We start from the raw sequence: 19,102 nt of genomic DNA, 5'->3' as shown, positions 1-19,102 counted from the left end.
ATTGCGATGTAAATATTGCACACATGAACATGATGATGATATGTTCGTGATATATTATGCAGCCTAACTCTTATCCCATGGAGAAGTTTTATAAAACGTTGCTGTAGTGAATGGAAGTAGTTTAAAGTCTCACTTTCCACATATTGTGAGTTCATTATAAAACCTTGTTATAGAGAAAAATTCTTCATATACTTTCCATGAATGTCAGCAGATGATGCTGACATCTGAGGCACAAAAGTAAAAAGTTTGGTGAAATAACACATTTTCTAAATGGAGGAACTTTTTGCTACAACCAACGCTGATGCCACTACATGGCATGAAATGTTTCGTCCTTTTCCCTCATCCTTGGGTTGCTTCTTCCAGTGAAGTGGATATTCTCAATGAACCCCCAGGTCATGCAGAGATGCAGTTGTTTCAAATTAAAGGGGTGGAAAGTGTTTTAACAAGACTTTTGGTAACTAAAGAGAAAAATCTGCCCTCCTTAAGTTTCACAAACCAGCTCACTTTTCCTGTGTAGAAGAATTTTTGAGGAAGTAAGAGTGCTTACTCTATTCTTTTCTATACTTCTCAGGACCTCACATCCATATTGGAAGGTTTCCATTAACGTTTCTGTTTAAACCATTTAGCATTTGTCTGATTTCTCAGTGTATAGGATTGGACTTTTCCTTTTAACGAAAGGCTCTTAGTCAGAAAACAATGTTTAAAAATGACTTTCCTGCTTTAAATAAAGTATAAAGCTTTTCTGAATTCTTACTCTTAGCATGGTCATTGTATATTTTGTGATACTAAAAAATAGTTTAGAAAAAAGAAAAAGTCTTAAAAATTAGCATGTGTTATTAATGGTGTAATGCCTGTTTCTTCTCCATTTCAGGCTTTGGAATAAAGAATCTAGAAACAACCCTGATTTTTTCTCCGAAGTCCTTTCTGCCCAGATCGATCTCAGCCAACCTGACGATGTATCTGCATGGCAGAGCTCACAACCTTCTGGAGGCGAGTTTCACAAGCAGCATATTATTAATAATCCGTAGCGCTAAAGTAAACGCAATATTGAGTGGGCCACATTTTCTTTCTTCCTTCAGGTGGACTTACATATGGAGAACTTTGAGCCACTTCTGAAGAGCGCCTTTGGTCAGAAGACGGAGGGCGAGCCAACTGCTAAAAGTGGAAAACAAGAGACGAGGAGGAGAAGAAGAGCAGACAACAGAAACAGAAGAGAGAAAGAAACGTGTTTGTCCGACACCGAGGGTTATCTGCGCCAGGCCAGGGCTATGGTAGGAAACAGAGCTGATAAGTTCTGACATTTAGATAGCAGACTCTGCAGGGAGCCGAGGAAGCTTTTAAAGCTGCACCAAATCCCTACAGCAACAGATCCACCTGGTGTCCCAAACTATTCAGCTACTTATAACATCTGACAACAACAACCTGAGTTTTGTGATTATTTCATTTCTAAATGGAAAAAGCTATCAAAACCGACCTGACTCTATATGGAAAAAATTAAAAAGTAAATGTAATTAAAAAAAAAAAGTTTTTGGTCCAGTCTCAAAGGGTACACCCAGTCCTGACTAGTGCCAGACCTTTAGTGCAAAGAAATCACTCAAATAGAACCCATCTGACAACATGAAGTAGGCTAGGAGATCAGGGCCCAGTGTAAAGAAATTCTAAAACAGAAAAGAAACAAAGTCATCAACATCTGTCAGTCTGGAGAAGGTTAAAAAGCATTGATAAGACTTCGGGTCTCCAGCAAATGAAGTGCGATCTATTATCTATAAATGGAGAAAACATGGAACAGTGAAGAACCTCCCATGGAGAGGTCGATCTTCCAAAAGTAGGCATCATGGATTCAGCCAGAGAAAACAAGAGAACCCGGGACATCTAAAGCATTACAATCGTCCCTCGTCACAGTTAAGGTCAACGTTCATAACTCAACAATAATAAAAGAGACTGGAAGCACTGCTGACTAAAAATAAAATAAAGAAAATCATGAAGAAAATGTATGACAAAAACCTCATGAACTTAAAGTAAGAAAGTAAATAATGTCTTTTAGAGGCCTGCTAAAAGTTTGGATCCGATTTGGCTTGACCTTAAAAGGTCAGTATTACGTAAAATTGACTTTTTTTTTTAGCTTTACATTATGTTATAATGTTACTCCCTAATCAAAAACATATCTGAAATCCCACTTTGATTCTTTCATGCATGTTTGAGAAATCCTTGAATCTCCCCTGTCAACCAGCTGTGCAAAACGCCTTTAAATAGGCCGTTCATGAAAACCTCCAATGTGGCTGAAACAAAACAAAGAAAAACAACAAAACGTCTAACAGTCATACCCACCATCCTCAATCTGCCTTAAGAGTTCTATCACACATTCCCTCCACTCTTTGTAAAACAATAACAAGATTTGTGTGGATGACAGGTTGCATGAGATGCTGCTCTCTCAGATAAAAAGCTGCTTTGAGAACAGATGAAACCAACTGATGTATATTTTTGTTAAAATAACAAGGAGTTGTCCTTAAAAAAGAATAAAAATATCTCCATTCTCCTAATCACGTAGTGTAAATATTGTGGTGCCAGCATCACAGGCCTGTTTTGCTGCAGGATATTCATGGTTGTAAAGCAATGATACATTTTGCATCACGCCAGCGAATGGTAAAGAGAAACTGTCAGGACATCTGTCTGACGTTCATGTCGAGAGAAAATGGGTCAGACAGCAAAACAATGACCCAAAGCATTACAAGTCATTCAACCAAAAAATGGCCGGAGAAGAATAAAGTTAATGTTGTGGAATGGCCAAGTCAAAGACCAACATCCTGACCTCAATCCAGCAGAAACATGGTGGAAGGACCTGAAGGGAGCCGGTCATGGGAGACCCCCTGTTGGAGTCTGGAGTTAATTTATCCGCCAAGATGACGGGTTTGGCCGACCAGCGGTGCCCAGACAGCCAGAGGCAAAAATTCCTTTAGCAGTTTGTTTTAACAGACACATTCTGTATATGTTTTAATTCAGTATTCTATTTAGAAATTAAGAAGAGTTTAACAATGAGCTAAAGAAACATCCAGCCATCCATCGTCTATACCCAGTCATCCTCGTCGGGTCGGGTTGGGTCGGGGGTACTGGTTTTCATCTCCAGTGGTCACTGGGAGAGCGGTGTGGTTCATCCTGGACAGGTTGCCAGTTCATTGCAGAGCAACATGGACACACTCTGGACATTTGTGGGGTTGTAAATTTATGTCTGAGTCTTACAATGGCCACCAAGCAGATCATATTCACATTCCAAATTTAGTCAACTTCCAATAAAAGTATTGATCATTTCTAATTAAGAGATTTATAAAAATTTCTGCATGTTTTTGATGCATTTGTGTTTGTTTGTTTGTTTGTTTGTTTGTTTTTTAAATGTCTTTGCAGTTGTTTGGAAGAAGGAAAGCAGACGAGGAAAAGCCGAGGTGTCGGGTTTCTGTGAAGATCTTCGGGAACGAGCTCAGTGTGTTCACATGTGACGACGTCTCTGACCAAATCCATCAAGGTTCCCTCAGCCTGGCTGGGCTGGCTGTCAAACTGCTCAAGGTAACATCCAGCTAATAAGGATGAAAATTAACACTTTTTGTTATAGCTTTCATCAAAAATCTTATTTTTTTCCAGATGACATGGAGATAAAAAGTAAATAAAAACAAAAACCTAATACCAATACAAACGTAAGCTCTTCTACAAAGGCCGATCATTGTGTTAACGCTAATAACAATGGGATGGAAACAGCTGGAAGAAGATGCAACCCATTAAGATTTAACACATAGTAACTAGTGAGACATTATCTTTGCATAAATTGCATATCCTAATTATGATCTTTGACTGTTCAAACTTAATTGGTATATTTTCAAATAACAAAAGTCAATATTTGTCTGTTTATTGCAAATATATAAATTCATATTATTACTTGCCTCTACAGAGTAACTGGACCTTCTGTAATGGCTCCTAAAATATTTGGCTAAACATGATTAACAACAAACTATTGTTTATTTTAATTTATTATTATTATTATTTTTTTTATATGTATTACAAAAGGTGTTTTAGCAGCTTTTGCACAAAAAATGACATGGACAGTACCAGTAATATTTGTTTACATCTATTTTTCTTGCCATTATTTTAGCAAATCTGCTTTTTCTGCATCATTTCCAACTAATATTTGCATCCTATCAAAGAAAAACGCAGACATCCTCTTTTAGCAAAAGTTTTATGTTCTTCCTTAATTTAAAACTTATAAATAGAAATATTTTTGTGGTTCATTTGAAAATTCTTATACTCTATTTTTTTTTATTATACATTGCCTTTTTTCCATGTTATGTAATATTTATGGCTCTAATCGAGTTTTATTTAACTGGAATTGGAGGGAAAAAAACGGCTCTTTAGATTATAACTTATGGAGACCCTTGCCATAGAGGACAGGTTTGAAGTAAACAAAGATGCAAAGTGATTCTGAAAATTCTTTCCTCTTTTACTTCTGACTTTACTCAACTAAATTCTCTGTAAACTCAGTCGACCAATGGCTGCAGTGCCCACAAGCTGATTGAATTGTCAGTAAAACTATTTCAGTCGAAGAGGACTGATACTGATACTCCGAGGTCTGTTTGCAGCCCATCACCCCCACCGTTTTTCCTTCCTTCTGCTTTGTCCTGCAGGGTCATGAGGTTCATCTGAGCCACAGGGGTGTGCTGATGGCTGAGGAGCTGCGATTGCCCTCCCTGTCTGGCGTCCCCATCAACCTAGGCATCAATATGACCTCTCTCCTTTCACTGCACCTGAAAGGCAGAGTTAACTACAGGGACACTTCTCACTTCTCCCTGAATGGATACGTCCGTCCCAAGTAGTGCCGAGTTTACAGTCTTAACAGCGGCCACATGGTTAGTCTATCAGCAGAGTGTAACTGGTGTCTTTGTTCCCAGTGCTTATGTGGGCTTGTCAGCCAGGATGGGGGTGGACGGTGCTCCAGGTCAGGCCGCGGTTGAATGGCTCGCCGAGCTCAGGAGCTCCCCCAGCCTGGATGGGAGCTTCCAGCTGCAAGAGGGCCGGGAAGTCCGAGTCACCCTGAACACACCGCAGGACTTCATGGACGTTATCTCTGTCAGGTAAGCGTTGGCGTTTAATGCCGCTGTAGGCTAGCTTTTCTTATTTGAGCCAACTTTATTTGGGTTTGCTTTTGTCAATAAAGTTAAAAAAATAACTCTTAAGTCGTACATGTAAGTCTAAGTGTTTATTTATCCAACTTGTCTCATACCCCCCCCCCAAAAAAAAAAAACAACAACATCTGATTGGATGTTTTCTCTCCACTGCTGTCTGGTTTCTTCAAAACACATGGCAGAAATTCAGTTTTTGTCATGAGGTTTTATTTAGTGTTGATCTTGTTTTCATTCTGGAAAAAGAAGTAAATTGATTAAAACTATGACCAAAATGCTTCCTTGACAAAATGAACACTGTGCCACATTATTATTCATTTAATTTTGAGTTGGTCCCCCTTTTGACAGAAAAACAGCCCAAACACACTTAGACACTGAGCCCACGAGACATTTGAAGTCCTGCTGTGACATCTGACACCAAGCTGTCAGTGGCAGACACTTAGAAAATTTAGGTTTGGATGATTTAAATACAGTTAGACCCCCGGTGTATCGAACTACATTGATGAGATTCCTAACCATTTAAATGGAAAATTTCACATTTTGATGTGAATTTAACTGTTATAATAAAAGGAAAACAATAATCCTCTATACATCAATAAAAAGAGATTCTGAGTGTTTATAAAAATTCCCTGCTAGGATCTAAATAGACAAGTCTAGTTAATCATTCCCATTGCAACAGATGTGACATATTCATGAAGCAAACATTTTAGTCTAGCCAACTAAATAATAATAATTTTGCGAGGCTAGCTAGCTGAACAAAAAATGTAACAAAATAAGACGTTACTCCTCCACTTATCCAGCCCACATCACCAATAATCACCTTAATTCTTTGATCACTTTTCTTCCTCCGTTTACTTTTCCTTCTGTTTTTCCAAGCCACTAAATTTCTTTAGATGCCACGTGTCCGGTTTACTTTTCTTGCTAACCGCAGCTTGCTATGCCACCTCATGCATGACATTGTAGTCCAGTAATACGACCAAACACTAATGACCAAATATTGGCCTCATAATGGTAAAAGAACAAAAAACAGTCACAGGTAATCTTTGCAGTTTGTTTTATTTAAATCGTACCATTTGTTTTTCAAGCATGTGAAACATGTAACAAATATATGAGATGGCTTTAGATAAAGACAGGAGATTTGAACTTTCCTGAGATGAGGTGAACATGCAGATTTGGGGCCCCCTGCTGGCTAGGGGGCCCATCAGTGGAGATGTGTCAAGATGTCACAACTTGCGTCAAGCTTGTTTGTATTGTAAAAACGCACTTAATGAAATAACAGAAATAAAAAGATGGCGTTGTATGAAACACGCTGACCGTCTCTTTGTAATTAGATAATCTGGTCCTCTACTGCGGCATCAGCTTTCTTCTATTGAGTAATCTGTTGGGTAGCAGCATCACAAGCATCATTAAGAAAAGATTTGTAAGATGGATCTGGAATGCTAGCTTGGACACAGAGATGTGGGCAGTACTACCAGTGTGACTTGCAGCATACACTCTTCATAAGATATTGCTTGATGACCCGACGTGTCTCATGTAAGCTCTAGCTCCTTGTAGAATTTTTTTTTGTTTTATGATCTATGAATGTCCGTTATTCCCTTTGATCAGCTGGAAAGTCCCAACAACACAAAATAGGAAATTGAAATGGATCTAAAAATATAGTGTTCCCTATCTTCCTTGGGAATAGAAATAAAACTAACAACAAACTGCATTAAAAGGCCTATAATGTCCTTTTAATGCATTGTAAAGGCCATTATGGGATCATGGAACCGGTTGTGTCAGTTGTACGCTGAGGATGGCAGATGACAAGTTTACCTCTGTATAGACCCATTGCATGTTTTTGTTTACATCCGGAATTTCATGCATGCACACAACACTCTGGAGAGCAAAGAGACGATTCTTTTACTTGCCATCCAGAGCTACGCTGCTGTGGTAGAATGATTCCATTACGAAAAAGAAACCTGGAGATGTAGCTACTATTAATTTAGTGCAGTGCGAAACAGCAAAAGGAAAAATAAAGCAGAAAAAACACTACAGAACTCAAAACCTTTTGTATTCTTTTTTTTTTCTCACTGTCTGTGTTAAACACAGACCTGTTGCCATAGCAACTGACTGTCACCAGCTCCACTAGTGCATCAGGATTCAAAATGTTAAGATTGTCAAAGTCAAGCCAGCATAACTAACCCACTCCCCTCTCCGTCACCATTTTTTGTTTTAATAAAACTTTTTCGTGACCTTGATGTCTAGTGCTCATAGTGTTGACAATTAATAGCAAAGCACTGCGATGCTTTTTCCTTCATGTATCACACGTACATTTAATATTTAGCGAGTGACGCTGACAGCTAAAACCAATGGTAGTCATTGTTGGCCAGCCATTTTTTGCCCTCCACTTGCACACATGACGTCTGTAGAAAACACTAAATGTATTTGAACAGCGTATTTGAGGATGGTGACACAGAGCTTAGCCAAGAGAAAATTCCCAGCAGGCTCTGAGTTTTAAGCCACACCCCTTTGATTCCACAATCCCAACTGCATTATCTGAATGCTCACAGATGTGATTATGGCCGACCATTTTGTATGACGTGAGAGGACAAAGTGATCCTTAATGGTGGGTTTGTGGTTGTGTGGTTATTGTCTAACTGTGATGCCAAAGAGGCTACTAGTTCCAACAGTGGGCCACTAAACTATTTGTGCGTGCCGTATACTGGACAGTTAAAGGGAAGGGCCACTAGACCTCAGAGAAATCTAAAATGAGAGCCCTATCATTTTAAACTCTAGAGTAGAACAGTCTTTATTTTCAATGCTTACACAAATATATTGGTAAATAATTTAAAATTTAAAGGTGGCACTGTTGTAGCTCTGATAAAGTTAGCGTCACAGCTACATTCCCATTGTTTCTGAAAATTGACATTAGGGCTGTTGTAAACGAATATTTTAGTAATCGAGTAATCTATCGATTATTCTTACGATTAATCGAGTAATCGGATAAAAAAATTATAAAATGAAATATTGGTAAATCTGGCATAATACCGGTGTTACTATCAGATATCAATATCAGTCCAATTTTTCATATATGAGCTTCCCTAACAGTTGCTTTTTTGTAGTTTAGAAAACTAACCTGTAACAATAATAGCTCACTTTCTAAGTTAACCAGAAGAAAAGTTATAGAAAAATCTGAAATTATATTGAATTTAATAACAAAGAGGCAGGCTCATAAATATGCTTATAAAAATGTCTACAATCCAGCTTTTAGTTTATGTATTCATCTTCAGTGAGTTTAATAGATTAATTAAACTCACCTTGCCACCTAACCTGTCACGCTTTGGGTTTGAAAATACGGGAAATGCCGCCTGGAGTGGGAGGAGAGGGCGAATGAACGAACGTAAGATGGGGTGGAGGGAGGAAATAGACCAGCGGACTGACGAACCGTTAGACCGGGGGACGAACACGGGGGAAGCAATACGGGATATTTACGACACCTTCACTGGTCACACTCAGAAACTCATCTACCAGCCATGTACGATGCGCTCCGCCACCCGTTTCTTCAGACCGGGATATGAAATTTATTGTGCGGTTCGTCGGTAAAGCTACATTTACACGGTAAGCATCAGCTACTCAGCCACCCGCCCTGCTCAGGCTATCCGCTCACCTCAGCGCTCTTCCCGTCGTTCGCTTTCAACGAGCAGCCCCGGAGGAGAAATGCTGCCGTACTCCAGGCATTCCCCCAGTCATTTTAAGGATGCTTATTGGTTCCCCAAAAACGATAAAAAAGTCGGGCATTATCATCAATCAATAAAATCCCCACGGGCCAATCTTGAAGACTGGACTTTATGCCGCTGAGACTTAGCTTTTGTCAACAACTCAGAGGCGGAAGTGAGAGCTCCGCGCAACGCAAATGAAGTCCTGGCCGGAACACGGTGCGCTAACTAATAAAACATAAATTAACGAAGCTTCGAGGAAGGTAAATTTTCCTCGAGGAATTTTAGTAATCGAGGTACTCGAATCATTCGAGGAATCGTTTCAGCCCTAATTGACATGCAACCTCTGTGCTGTCCAGCTCCAGAGTGTTTCAGCTCAGCGGAGACCACAGGGAGGAGATGAAGGCACCAAAGAGTCGGATCCAGAAGACCACCTGCACGCCGAAAAGCTGTGAGTTTGTAGTCATGGCTTTACCTTCTCTGCTTTCTCTGCTATTTTGCTAAAATGACCCTAAATGAACCATCAGTGTTACCTTCTCTACTAAAGAGACACTGGGTTAGTTCTGACTCGATACACACATTTTCTTTCAATGGGGGGAAAAAAACATAGAGAGAAGGCAGCAGAGAAGTCCAAAACTTGTATTTTCAAATCAAAGTTTGAAAATACAAATTGAAAAAGTTTTTCGCTGAATCCATACTAATATCTATAAGTCTATCAATCTATTAATGAACCCATCATATCACTCTATTGTCATTTCATTATATAAGTTATACCATGCAAGGAGAATTAAATTGATTAAAAAAAAAGAAATGAATAAAAAAAATGGAAGCAGCTGAATCAAAATAGACTTCATAAACGGTTTGAATCAGAAAGTTGCTGTTTCTCTCACTATTCCACAGCTAACTAAACCTAAACAATATCTTTACTTCACACTGTCCACACTCATATAAAAGTTGCATTTTTTAAAACATATTTTCCAATATTCTCCCATTGTTTTCTAACGTTGTGTTTTGTAAGTGAACTATGGTGTCCTGCAGGGTCTAAACTGATTGGCTGGCAGCTGTGCTCCAATGTGTCATACCCTTCACTTCCCTCTGGTGTCGCTCTGCCCCCCACTGGACCGGCCCATCTGTCGCTCCGACTGCTGAAGCTGGACAGAGGCCTCCACTACTACCTGCTGGAGGCTGCTTACTCATTACATTACAAGGTATGCATACACTGTTACTACTCACCCATTCAATAAGTTAGGATATTATTGAAAAGCTCATTTATTTTAGGAACTTTGTCACTGACTGAAACAGTTTGAAAGCCTTTGTTTCTGTCAATTATTATGATTTTCCACATATAGCTCACAAAAACATGACGTTTGAAATTGAAATATTACGTTAGACCAAAAATAAAACATTATTGAAAACAGAAATGTATGCCAAATTAAAAGTATGTTTAATATCTGCATTTAGCAAGTTACACTGTTGTTTACTTTGTGGTTGCATTGTGTCAAACTGTGAAACAGAGTTGTAATGTTGATGGATCATCTTCCTGCGCTGTAATGGACACCCTTAGTTATGCCGTAAAAGAGCTACTCTATTCATTGTCTGTCCTGTTTTAACCTAGAGGGGGACCTGGCTACCCAGAGAGGCCTCCATCCACCTCCTCCTTGCCACGCCCCAGTCCTCCATTCCCAGGGACATGTCTCTGGACCTGGCCTTCAGCTCCCACAGAGTGCTGCTGAGAATAAAACACCCACAGAAAACCATTGTCTTACAGGGTCAGATCCAGAGGAAGCATGAAACGGATTTGGGGGTTTATCAGATATCGAGCCTCTTAAGACTTGTTCTTTCTATCTTTCTTTAGGTCAGTTTGATCAAGAGATGAATATAAAATCTGGGAAGCTTGAGCTTATAATTGACAATGTCCATTTTTATATCATGGTAAGTATTATATAAAAAGTTTGGAGGTATATTTGTTGAGAATCGATTAAACGTAGCCTTTTTTCTTGTCTCTGCAGGGTTTGGTGGACAGCACTAGCCTTCAGTCAGAGGAGAGAACGCGCTACCACCTGGAAGCTAAGATGGCCGCCAATCAACGCCCCGTGATTTTGTCTGCTAATATTACCCGTGGATTGGGCAGGAAGAGCGGCCTCTCTGCTACTCTAAAGAACGTGTTCAGAGAGACGGCTTCGCTCTCAGGTGACACTCTGCTGCTTTCAGGACCTGAAAACGTCCATCTGCTTTTACAGATGCCACAGAACTAGCAGCTGTGTGTTGTTTAGTGGCTCTGGAGCGGCGGCAGGACCTAAGCAGCAGCAGCAGCCAGTACTCTGTGGAGGCGGAGCTTTTCTTACCTGGACTGGTGGGCAGCAGGATGCTGGGACTGATGGAACAGAAGGGGGCGCTGTGGAGCTCCATCCTTAGGGTCAAATATGGGCTGAGAGGTGAGAACAGATTATGACCACCGCAGTGTTAGCAGCAAGCTGCCATCTTGAAATGAGGGTTTCAGTTTACATGTAGAGTATGTTGTGAAAATTAATTTTGATTTGCATTAGAAACTACTTAAAATGTAAAATCTATGAAAAATAAATAAGTGGTGGTGGGCACTGCCAGCTAAAGGGTTAGTTCAGGTAGTTATAAGCGCTAATCATAAACATTAGCTGTGCTAATGCTACAACAGTAGCTTAAAACAACATTTAGCCAAACTAATATTAACATGCTAAATTCAACCTGATACATGGGATAAATTTGTTATTGAGAACATATAGTTGTGATACTTTTTGGACCTTTCACACATAATTTTACTTTCATATTCGTTGAGTATTTTTGGCTAATTGTTATTTGGTCAGAAAATACGTAGGGCAGTTTAATCATGTAACTTTTTGGTTGCTACCTGTTGGCCAGAACTAATGTGAAAGTAAAATAAACGAAACATTCAGTGGATTTTAAACTGTTTATGATAAAACTACTGACTGTGTTCTACAGTGATGCTTATGGGTACAGAATAAATGTCTTTTGATGCACTGCATCACGGGTGGAGAATGTGAAGAGAGAAAACAGGACTGCAAAATAGATTTTGCGCACGTCAAAATAAGAGCATGAGCAGAAACGTCTAGCTAACGGAAGAAGTCCTGAGAGTCGGTAAAAACAAAAACAAAACTTCAACACAGATGTCAACTGAAGGTTTAGAAAACAGCCAAGTAAATTAGCGTTTCAGAATATATCTGGAAAAATGAATTCAGGGGAAGCTAGGTGCGCCAAATGTTCTTATCGTTAGGAAAAACACAAAAGTGCTAAATGAAAAACTAACTTCGCTTTTGGCACATTAGTGGATTAGCGAAAGTGTGCCAACCACTGTATAACAAGTTGAGGATTAAAAAAAAAAGAAAACTAACAAAAATAATAAATTTATGGTCCAGACCTGCTCCACAATTATGGCACAATATGTAATGCTTGTAATTATGGTTAGTTTTCTATAATATGTGTTTTCTACGTCCTCACAGGGGACTCCAGGAACCTGCATCAGGAGTGCTACACATCCCAGAGACTGAGGAGAGGGAGGGACTCCAACCTCACGTACATCATGAGAGCTGATCATGAATTCTACTGCACTAACACGGAACCCATCAACCACAAGGTGACACTGAACACACAGCGGCACATCTGGTGAAAGACGTGCAAGAAGCTTAAAACGAATGTAACTTTTATGGCAACAGCATCATGTAACACTGAAAATGAGAAAATACAAACTAATTGTTTAAAAAGAACTGTTGGCACAATTATTGGCACCTTGAGCAAGTGTTAATGTAACTAAATCTTTTTTAACATATATATGTACTTTGCTTTTTAAAGGGGCAGAATTGGGTAAAAACTACTTTTTTGAGCTTCAGATCCTGTTATAATGTCTCTCCTCAAAAACATACCTGAAGTGTTGGTTTGATTCTTTCATGCATGTTTGCAAAATCCTTTAATCTCTTGTGGCAACCAACCTTTCAGCTGAGTAAAACACCTGGGTGAACCTGGCTCCGCCTTCGAGTCACAGTTTCCAAGCTTCTGCCTCACTGAGCAGCCCTCCCCCACAACGCCCCAATCAGCTCCTTCAGACTAACCATCAGCAATTAGCAAACACCTGGTGGAACTATGAATCAACTGAACTCACTGAGCTACTTCTCAATGCAACGCTGGTAAAAACGTTGTTACAAGGTTAATAGAGGAGCCATGTTGACAACCAAGCGAGCTAAACCTTATAATTCTTGAGTCATTCTGATAGAAATGTGTTACAATGAGAAGTGATCTAGATGTCTGTGAACAGATCCACATGAAGCATGAAGAAAGCCCCAGCCACATCAAATCCGTCCTGGACCTGAGCTACGGCAAACACTGGGACGAGATCAACAACAAACACACGCTGCTCCTCAGTCAGTCCTTCAAAAACCAGTCCACACAAAACCACACCAGTTACACATTGGAGGTAAATACTCCTTATTTTATTCACAGTTTTTTTTTTTTATAAATTGTGTTCCAAAAGGTGACATGTTCTTTCCCTTCCAGTTTAACCTCCAGGTGCCTGAGAAGAACTTGAACTACAGGACTCAGCTGATGCACTCTCGCCTGCTGCAGCACGGCTCTGAGAGCAGCACTCACCTAAAAATCAACTACAACAGCCTGATGCCTCTGGTGGCGGGGTTACACTGGAAGAGCCCCCCCGAAAACTCCCTTCATAAGAAATGGGAAGGTGTGACACCGTCGTGTGTATTTGGATGTGGGGAACAACTAAGCACCTGCATCCGACCCGCTGACCATTACCTCTGTGTTTCCGTCCAGGCACGTTCAGCATGGACACACCTGGACAGTACATCTACGCCGCCTACAGGCTGAGCCGGCCAAACCGCCATGCCCTGCAGCTCACCTCGGAGCTGACGGCCAGCAAGTGGCTGAGCATCCGCAACCTGGTTCTGGATGGGTTCTACAGGGACCGGGGCAGAGAGAAGGCAGCGCGCCTGGAGGTCCACACACCAGCTGCTACCTACGTCCAGGTAAAACACACATCAGCTGAACAGTAACAGCCGAGTGACTTATGGTGCCTTGAAGAGATGTGCATCTTTCACATTTTCCTGCCTTTAACATTGGGGTCGTAACACAGGATGGCAAGATGTGTTATAAGTATATGAAAAGTTTGGCATGCATTTGAATTCAAGCTCCCGGCACTAGTAAAATCCTACCAAGTATTTTGGGTCAGTGTTTTTAGTGCAAATACCTTAGTGCACTTCAGATAAGAGAAAACTATCTTACAAGTAAGTTTTCAACATGAAGCTGCAGTTTCCAAACTTCCCACCTCCTGCCTCAAAGAGCAGCCCTCCGCCACAGCTCTCCCACTCAGCTCCTTCAGACTAGCCAGCAGCAATTACCTGGTGGAACTGTGCACCTACTGAGCTCATTATCGGAGCTTATTCTCAGTATAACAACACTGGTAAAAACGTTATTAAAAGGTCAATAGAGAAGTCACATTGTGATGACTTCATGATGGTGCAGTTTCATAGAGCAGTTTTTAAAGAGACAGATGCCCATTTTCAAGTCATTGAATTAAAAAGTAAATTTTCTTTTGTCATATTTGACATGTATAGCATTTTTATTAGCCACTGGAGGTAACACAGTTACTTGATTGTGCTATAAAATGTGCCTGGAAAATACATGATATTGCCCCTTCTAATGAATAAAAGTTAGGAGGCAAAATAAATAGATTAAAATCAGGAATCAAATATTGGATTAAAAAAAGGGGGAGGTTTATTTTGAAGCCATACCGTCCGGCCCTACTTTGATGTCTCATAATCTGTGTCTCTCTCCAGGCGGGGGTTTGGGGCGCGGTGGAGAAGCAGGCGGTGAAAGCCCACGGCTCCTTAGCTTCACTCTGGACTCCTCCTCTGAAGGCGAACGTCTCTCTGGAGAGCTCTAAATCCAGCCACGCCCTGCTGATGAGCGCCACATGTGGCAGGCAAAATGTCAGCTTCACTGCTGCTGTAAGCGGTGCTGATAAGGTGGGTGGAGACAGTGGGCTGGGAGAGTTGGAAGCCTCATTTATTTACAGTATAATTGTGTCAATCTTTTTGCTGCTTGTGTAACGTCCTCATAAGCCGTGTTTGTTTACGGACGTGTTGAAGAATTTGAAGAAGAGGCAGGCGATATTAAAGATGGGCTTCACCAAGCCGAAGAGTCCGACCATGGAAGTGGAGTTAGAGGGATGGGTGGAGGAGCTGAGGAGAGACAGGAAGATGTATCAGAAAGCAGCCCAACTCCAATTTAGGTGTGTGTTTCAGTCTGGAGGACGAATCCCCCTCTGAACGTTGAAGCTGAAGTTAGAATCTGATTGACAGCTTCTGATTCAGCACTTGAATGTTTTATCTTAAACAGAATTATTTCGTTTAACTTGTAAAATCTGAAATAATTGAAATTTCTGATTCTGTTTTACCACTTTAGATCAGGTCCAGGTTGAAAACGACGCGTAAGCAGAATTTCTTTACACAAATGACAGATTGTACAAAACATAATAACTGTGTTTCCATTGACCATACAATTGAACAATTTGAAAATTAATTTGCTTAATGGAAACACCAATTTAAAAAAAAAAAACTTATTTTTTTGATAAAGTTTTGCTGCTAGGATGACATAAATCTTTTGGGCCAGATTGAAATTTGTTTATTTCACGAAGCTGTAAACGAAACACGTTTTTTTTCACATCACGAGTCACATGATCAACAACCGGATGCTGCCACTTGCACAAATCTCGAAGAAGACAACAGGAAGTTGGAGGATTTTGAAGAATGATTTTTAATGATATACCATGTGAACAAACTCATTTATGTGTAATTTTAATTGTGCTTTTTATTTAATGGAAACACAGCAGTTACAAAATTGTGTTATTTCGACATTAGCGGAATATTAAAGTTTTGTAATAGAAATGCAGCTACTGTTATTTCCCAAACATTGCAAACCAGTATTTATTTTCTAGAGTCAATTGTACAGAATAATTATGCACAGGTTTCACAGCTGAATCTCATGTAAGTCATAAAGTTGATCAAAGTTTCTCAAATGCAAACGTGTTTTATCGAATTTCTCATGAGCGTGGAATAACTCTGTTTGTTTGTAATGCAACATAAACAGTGTTGTATTCTATATGTGGCTCTTGTACTTTTCAAGATGAACCCCATTTAAAGTGGTGGCAAGCCAAAAGAAAATACCCTAAAAATCAGGCCTACAGTCATCAAAAAGGTTTCACAAACCCCAAAGTATGATTTCTATAATCTGTCATCTGTACAGATTATTCTGTACATCCAGACACCAACTATGAACGTACAGATAAATTGGCCCCAATATCCTTAACTTTACGACATTGGTGATCAGCTGGTATTGGCCAGAATTGGAACCTGAAGCTGTGAATCATATGCCAACTTCAGCATCATCGTCACCAAATTAGCTGCAGTTTACCTGCAAGCAGGAAGTAACAGCTGCCATCTCACACAGACAGCCCTTCCAGAACTTTCCTCAGACCCTTCTTCTGCGGGAAACCTTCACTGTGGACCTTGTTAAAGGCCTCTACGTTTTGGAGTCTAAAGCCGGTTTCCACGACAACAAAGAGGTCATCCACACGTTGACTCTCGGCTACAAACCACCAAGCCCATCTGTAAGTGATTTGCTTGGTATTTCATTCCCTAAGAGAAAGTAACTGAGCTGCATTCAGTGACCTTTGTGCTTAAATATGACCTGCAGGTTTGTTCTGCACTCATCCACACGTTTAGCTCTGACACTTTTCCTTCAGACTCTGAGGTCTGTGTGACTGCCACCAGTAACCAGGTAAGCTCCGCCTCTTCAGAACACTAAAGGTTTTTGTTGTTTTTGTTTTTTATCTGAAGAGACTGAAACCAGAAGTGACAGGAAGTGAAATTTATTCCACCGCTAACAACTCCAAAACTATTTCAACATCTTAGCTTTTATATTCTTTTACATGTCATGCAGGGCGGCACTGCCGCCGTAGAGTAATTCCGTTATCTCAATCAAGCTACTGTTATCTGCATAGACATAATATAAGCATCCTTATATTACATCCATCCTTATATTATGTCTATGGTTATCTGTATCGCTAGCTCGCTGTTACTGTCTCTTACTCTGCAATTGTCGAGTTACAATATCTGGGATCATGAGCGCCCCCTGCCATGATCCTCACCTCGGATCTGTCCTCTGCCGTTTATGATCGCTCCTCCGCACGCGAAGCGAAACACGATACACAGTTGGTGGCAATAAAAAAAACCCTGTACATTATAAGCAAAATTATGAAAAATCAGTTCATATTTTAAATGTTTTTTTAGCCATTTTATTGGCGACGTACAGACAGGAGGAGCATGCTCTCACAAAATGGCAGCCAGCGCAGTAAGCGAGAGGTTGATCAATCCCAGGTGAGGCTCAGCTCACTGCTGCCTCACCGGCTGGGCTTCTGAGCATTTGAATGGAAAAATGCGAAAATTCAGCAATTTTGAAGAAAAAGTAATCAAAATTGGTTAAGCTAAATGAAAAATAGGTACTTTATAGTACAAACCACAGAGTGTAAATAGCAATATAAATTATTTTATTATATTATTTTTCCATGATGACAGCCAGGTCAGACCGCACGTCACTGTTATGAATATTTCTAAACGTCATCACTTGACTGCATCCAACATATTGTAGTACATGGAAAAGTATTACATATTGTCATTTGATGTTTTTTTTCCGTTGACTAGCATCAGTTAAGCCAGTCAGTAAAAAGCTTATTTTCAGTTACATATTTAATTATAATTGTTGTGCTCCCTTTATAGATAGTGTTAGTTCTATAAGGTACAGCCACCACGAGCATCCGGTAAAGGATGAGAGGAGAGATTTCAGGTCCAGACTTTCTTTAATAGTCAGAAGAAGTACAGAAGACAAATTTTAAAAAGCTAATATTTTTACTCGCTCTAAACAGTTATTTCTAATTTGTCCAGCAGATGGCAGCAAGAGACCACAAATAAACCACATATCATAATCTTAAGTCTTTAAATTGTCATATATATGTATTTAAGTTGCACAGATATACAAATCCTGTTTAAATACTAACAAAACTTACATTTATTCATTTGCACGCTCCCAGTATCTTGAACGAAGAGCTCTGAACGGTCTCCAACGATTACTTCGTCAACTTTCTGTTCATCTAACACTGAACATGTGCTCTTACAGCAACGACGGCTATTGGCAGCTTGAAATTAGATTGAACCAATCACAGCAAACATTACTCAGACGACTTCCTGAGCTCTTAAAGTGATACACGGTTATATTAGTCCATTTTCAATAATAATAAAACAAAAGATTTTTGTTGAAACATTAACAAAACAATTTCCTTGATAGATGAATCCTGCACCTAAACTACAGCAAGAGAACTGAAGTAAAAAAACAAAAAAGCCAGGGTAAAGACAGAAAAGGTACAAAAAAACATAGTGAAATAAAATTACGCATTTTCTTATAAACTGTTGATAGTTTTCTTTTTGACAACAGTGAACTCAGCTTTGAAAAAGAAACAAAAACCCAAAAGTTATTTTAGTGCACTTCTCTCTAAGTTATGCATAAACGTTCTTCAAATTAAAACGTTTTTTTTCTCTCAGAAAAAAAACAAAACAACTAGACCCAAGGAACTGCAGCATGTCACAATGCACACATATAACAATATACCATTCTTCAAAATAAGAGCATAAAATTCTAACCACCATACAATTCTTAGCCATTTATAGTATCCCGTTCATTAATGTCAATTTGGTAGTGGTCTTATTTTATCACTCAATTTTAAACAGTCATAGTAGCCCAGGCTAGCTACGCTGACAACATGCTAGCCAACGTCAAAACAATAAGGTAATGGTTTGTAACTATGGAAACCAGTGACAGTTTAAAAGCTCGCTGGCCCTTGCTACAGTCAGGTTGCGCGCGCATCCGTTGTGTTAGTAAAACATCCATAAGACATGCCCGCTCTGAATTTCAAATGAAACTGTGACATCACAATATAACTTCAAAGGCAGAATTCTGACATCACCAGCGATTATAAAAGCTCCGCACAGTGATCTACTTTCATCACAACCTGTTAGCAGCTGTTGTTGATAGTTTCTATTGAGAATTTGCTTAGCAGTTTAAAGTTAGATTTTCAACTTGTTTGGTGCACATTTCTTTTGAAACTTAACGTGAAATCTTTACCGAGTTTCT

At 39.7% G+C, this 19,102-nt stretch overlaps 1 protein-coding gene and 1 long non-coding RNA gene across 2 annotated transcripts in view; one reads left to right on the top strand and one right to left on the bottom strand.

The window, feature by feature from the left end:
• Nucleotides 1-19,102, top strand: part of apoltp (apolipoprotein lipid transfer particle homolog) — a 65,091-nt gene that overhangs the window by 9,042 nt on the left and 36,947 nt on the right. The window contains exons 15-33 of the mRNA XM_088014665.1: nt 872-990; nt 1,080-1,271; nt 3,400-3,558; nt 4,668-4,852; nt 4,932-5,114; nt 9,217-9,308; nt 9,896-10,065; nt 10,473-10,626; nt 10,713-10,789; nt 10,867-11,047; nt 11,131-11,292; nt 12,352-12,485; nt 13,161-13,319; nt 13,400-13,583; nt 13,673-13,884; nt 14,695-14,883; nt 15,007-15,149; nt 16,367-16,526; nt 16,613-16,696. Coding sequence (XP_087870791.1) covers nt 872-990; nt 1,080-1,271; nt 3,400-3,558; nt 4,668-4,852; nt 4,932-5,114; nt 9,217-9,308; nt 9,896-10,065; nt 10,473-10,626; nt 10,713-10,789; nt 10,867-11,047; nt 11,131-11,292; nt 12,352-12,485; nt 13,161-13,319; nt 13,400-13,583; nt 13,673-13,884; nt 14,695-14,883; nt 15,007-15,149; nt 16,367-16,526; nt 16,613-16,696 — 2,939 coding nt within the window. The remainder of the gene's footprint in view (nt 1-871; nt 991-1,079; nt 1,272-3,399; nt 3,559-4,667; nt 4,853-4,931; nt 5,115-9,216; nt 9,309-9,895; nt 10,066-10,472; nt 10,627-10,712; nt 10,790-10,866; nt 11,048-11,130; nt 11,293-12,351; nt 12,486-13,160; nt 13,320-13,399; nt 13,584-13,672; nt 13,885-14,694; nt 14,884-15,006; nt 15,150-16,366; nt 16,527-16,612; nt 16,697-19,102) is intronic.
• Nucleotides 14,444-18,778, bottom strand: LOC148154839 (uncharacterized). Its single transcript, XR_015765819.1, has 2 exons — nt 17,982-18,778; nt 14,444-15,099 (listed from the first exon to the last, which is right to left on the bottom strand). It is a non-coding gene; the product is annotated as an uncharacterized LOC148154839 (long non-coding RNA).

Source organism: Poecilia mexicana, unplaced genomic scaffold, assembly GCF_051168715.1.
Source record: "Poecilia mexicana isolate PSO_F unplaced genomic scaffold, ASM5116871v1 scaffold_17, whole genome shotgun sequence".
Lineage (NCBI taxonomy): Eukaryota > Metazoa > Chordata > Actinopteri > Cyprinodontiformes > Poeciliidae > Poecilia > Poecilia mexicana.
The sequence above is the reverse complement of the archived record's forward strand: the minus strand, read 5'-3'. Positions and strand labels throughout refer to the sequence as shown.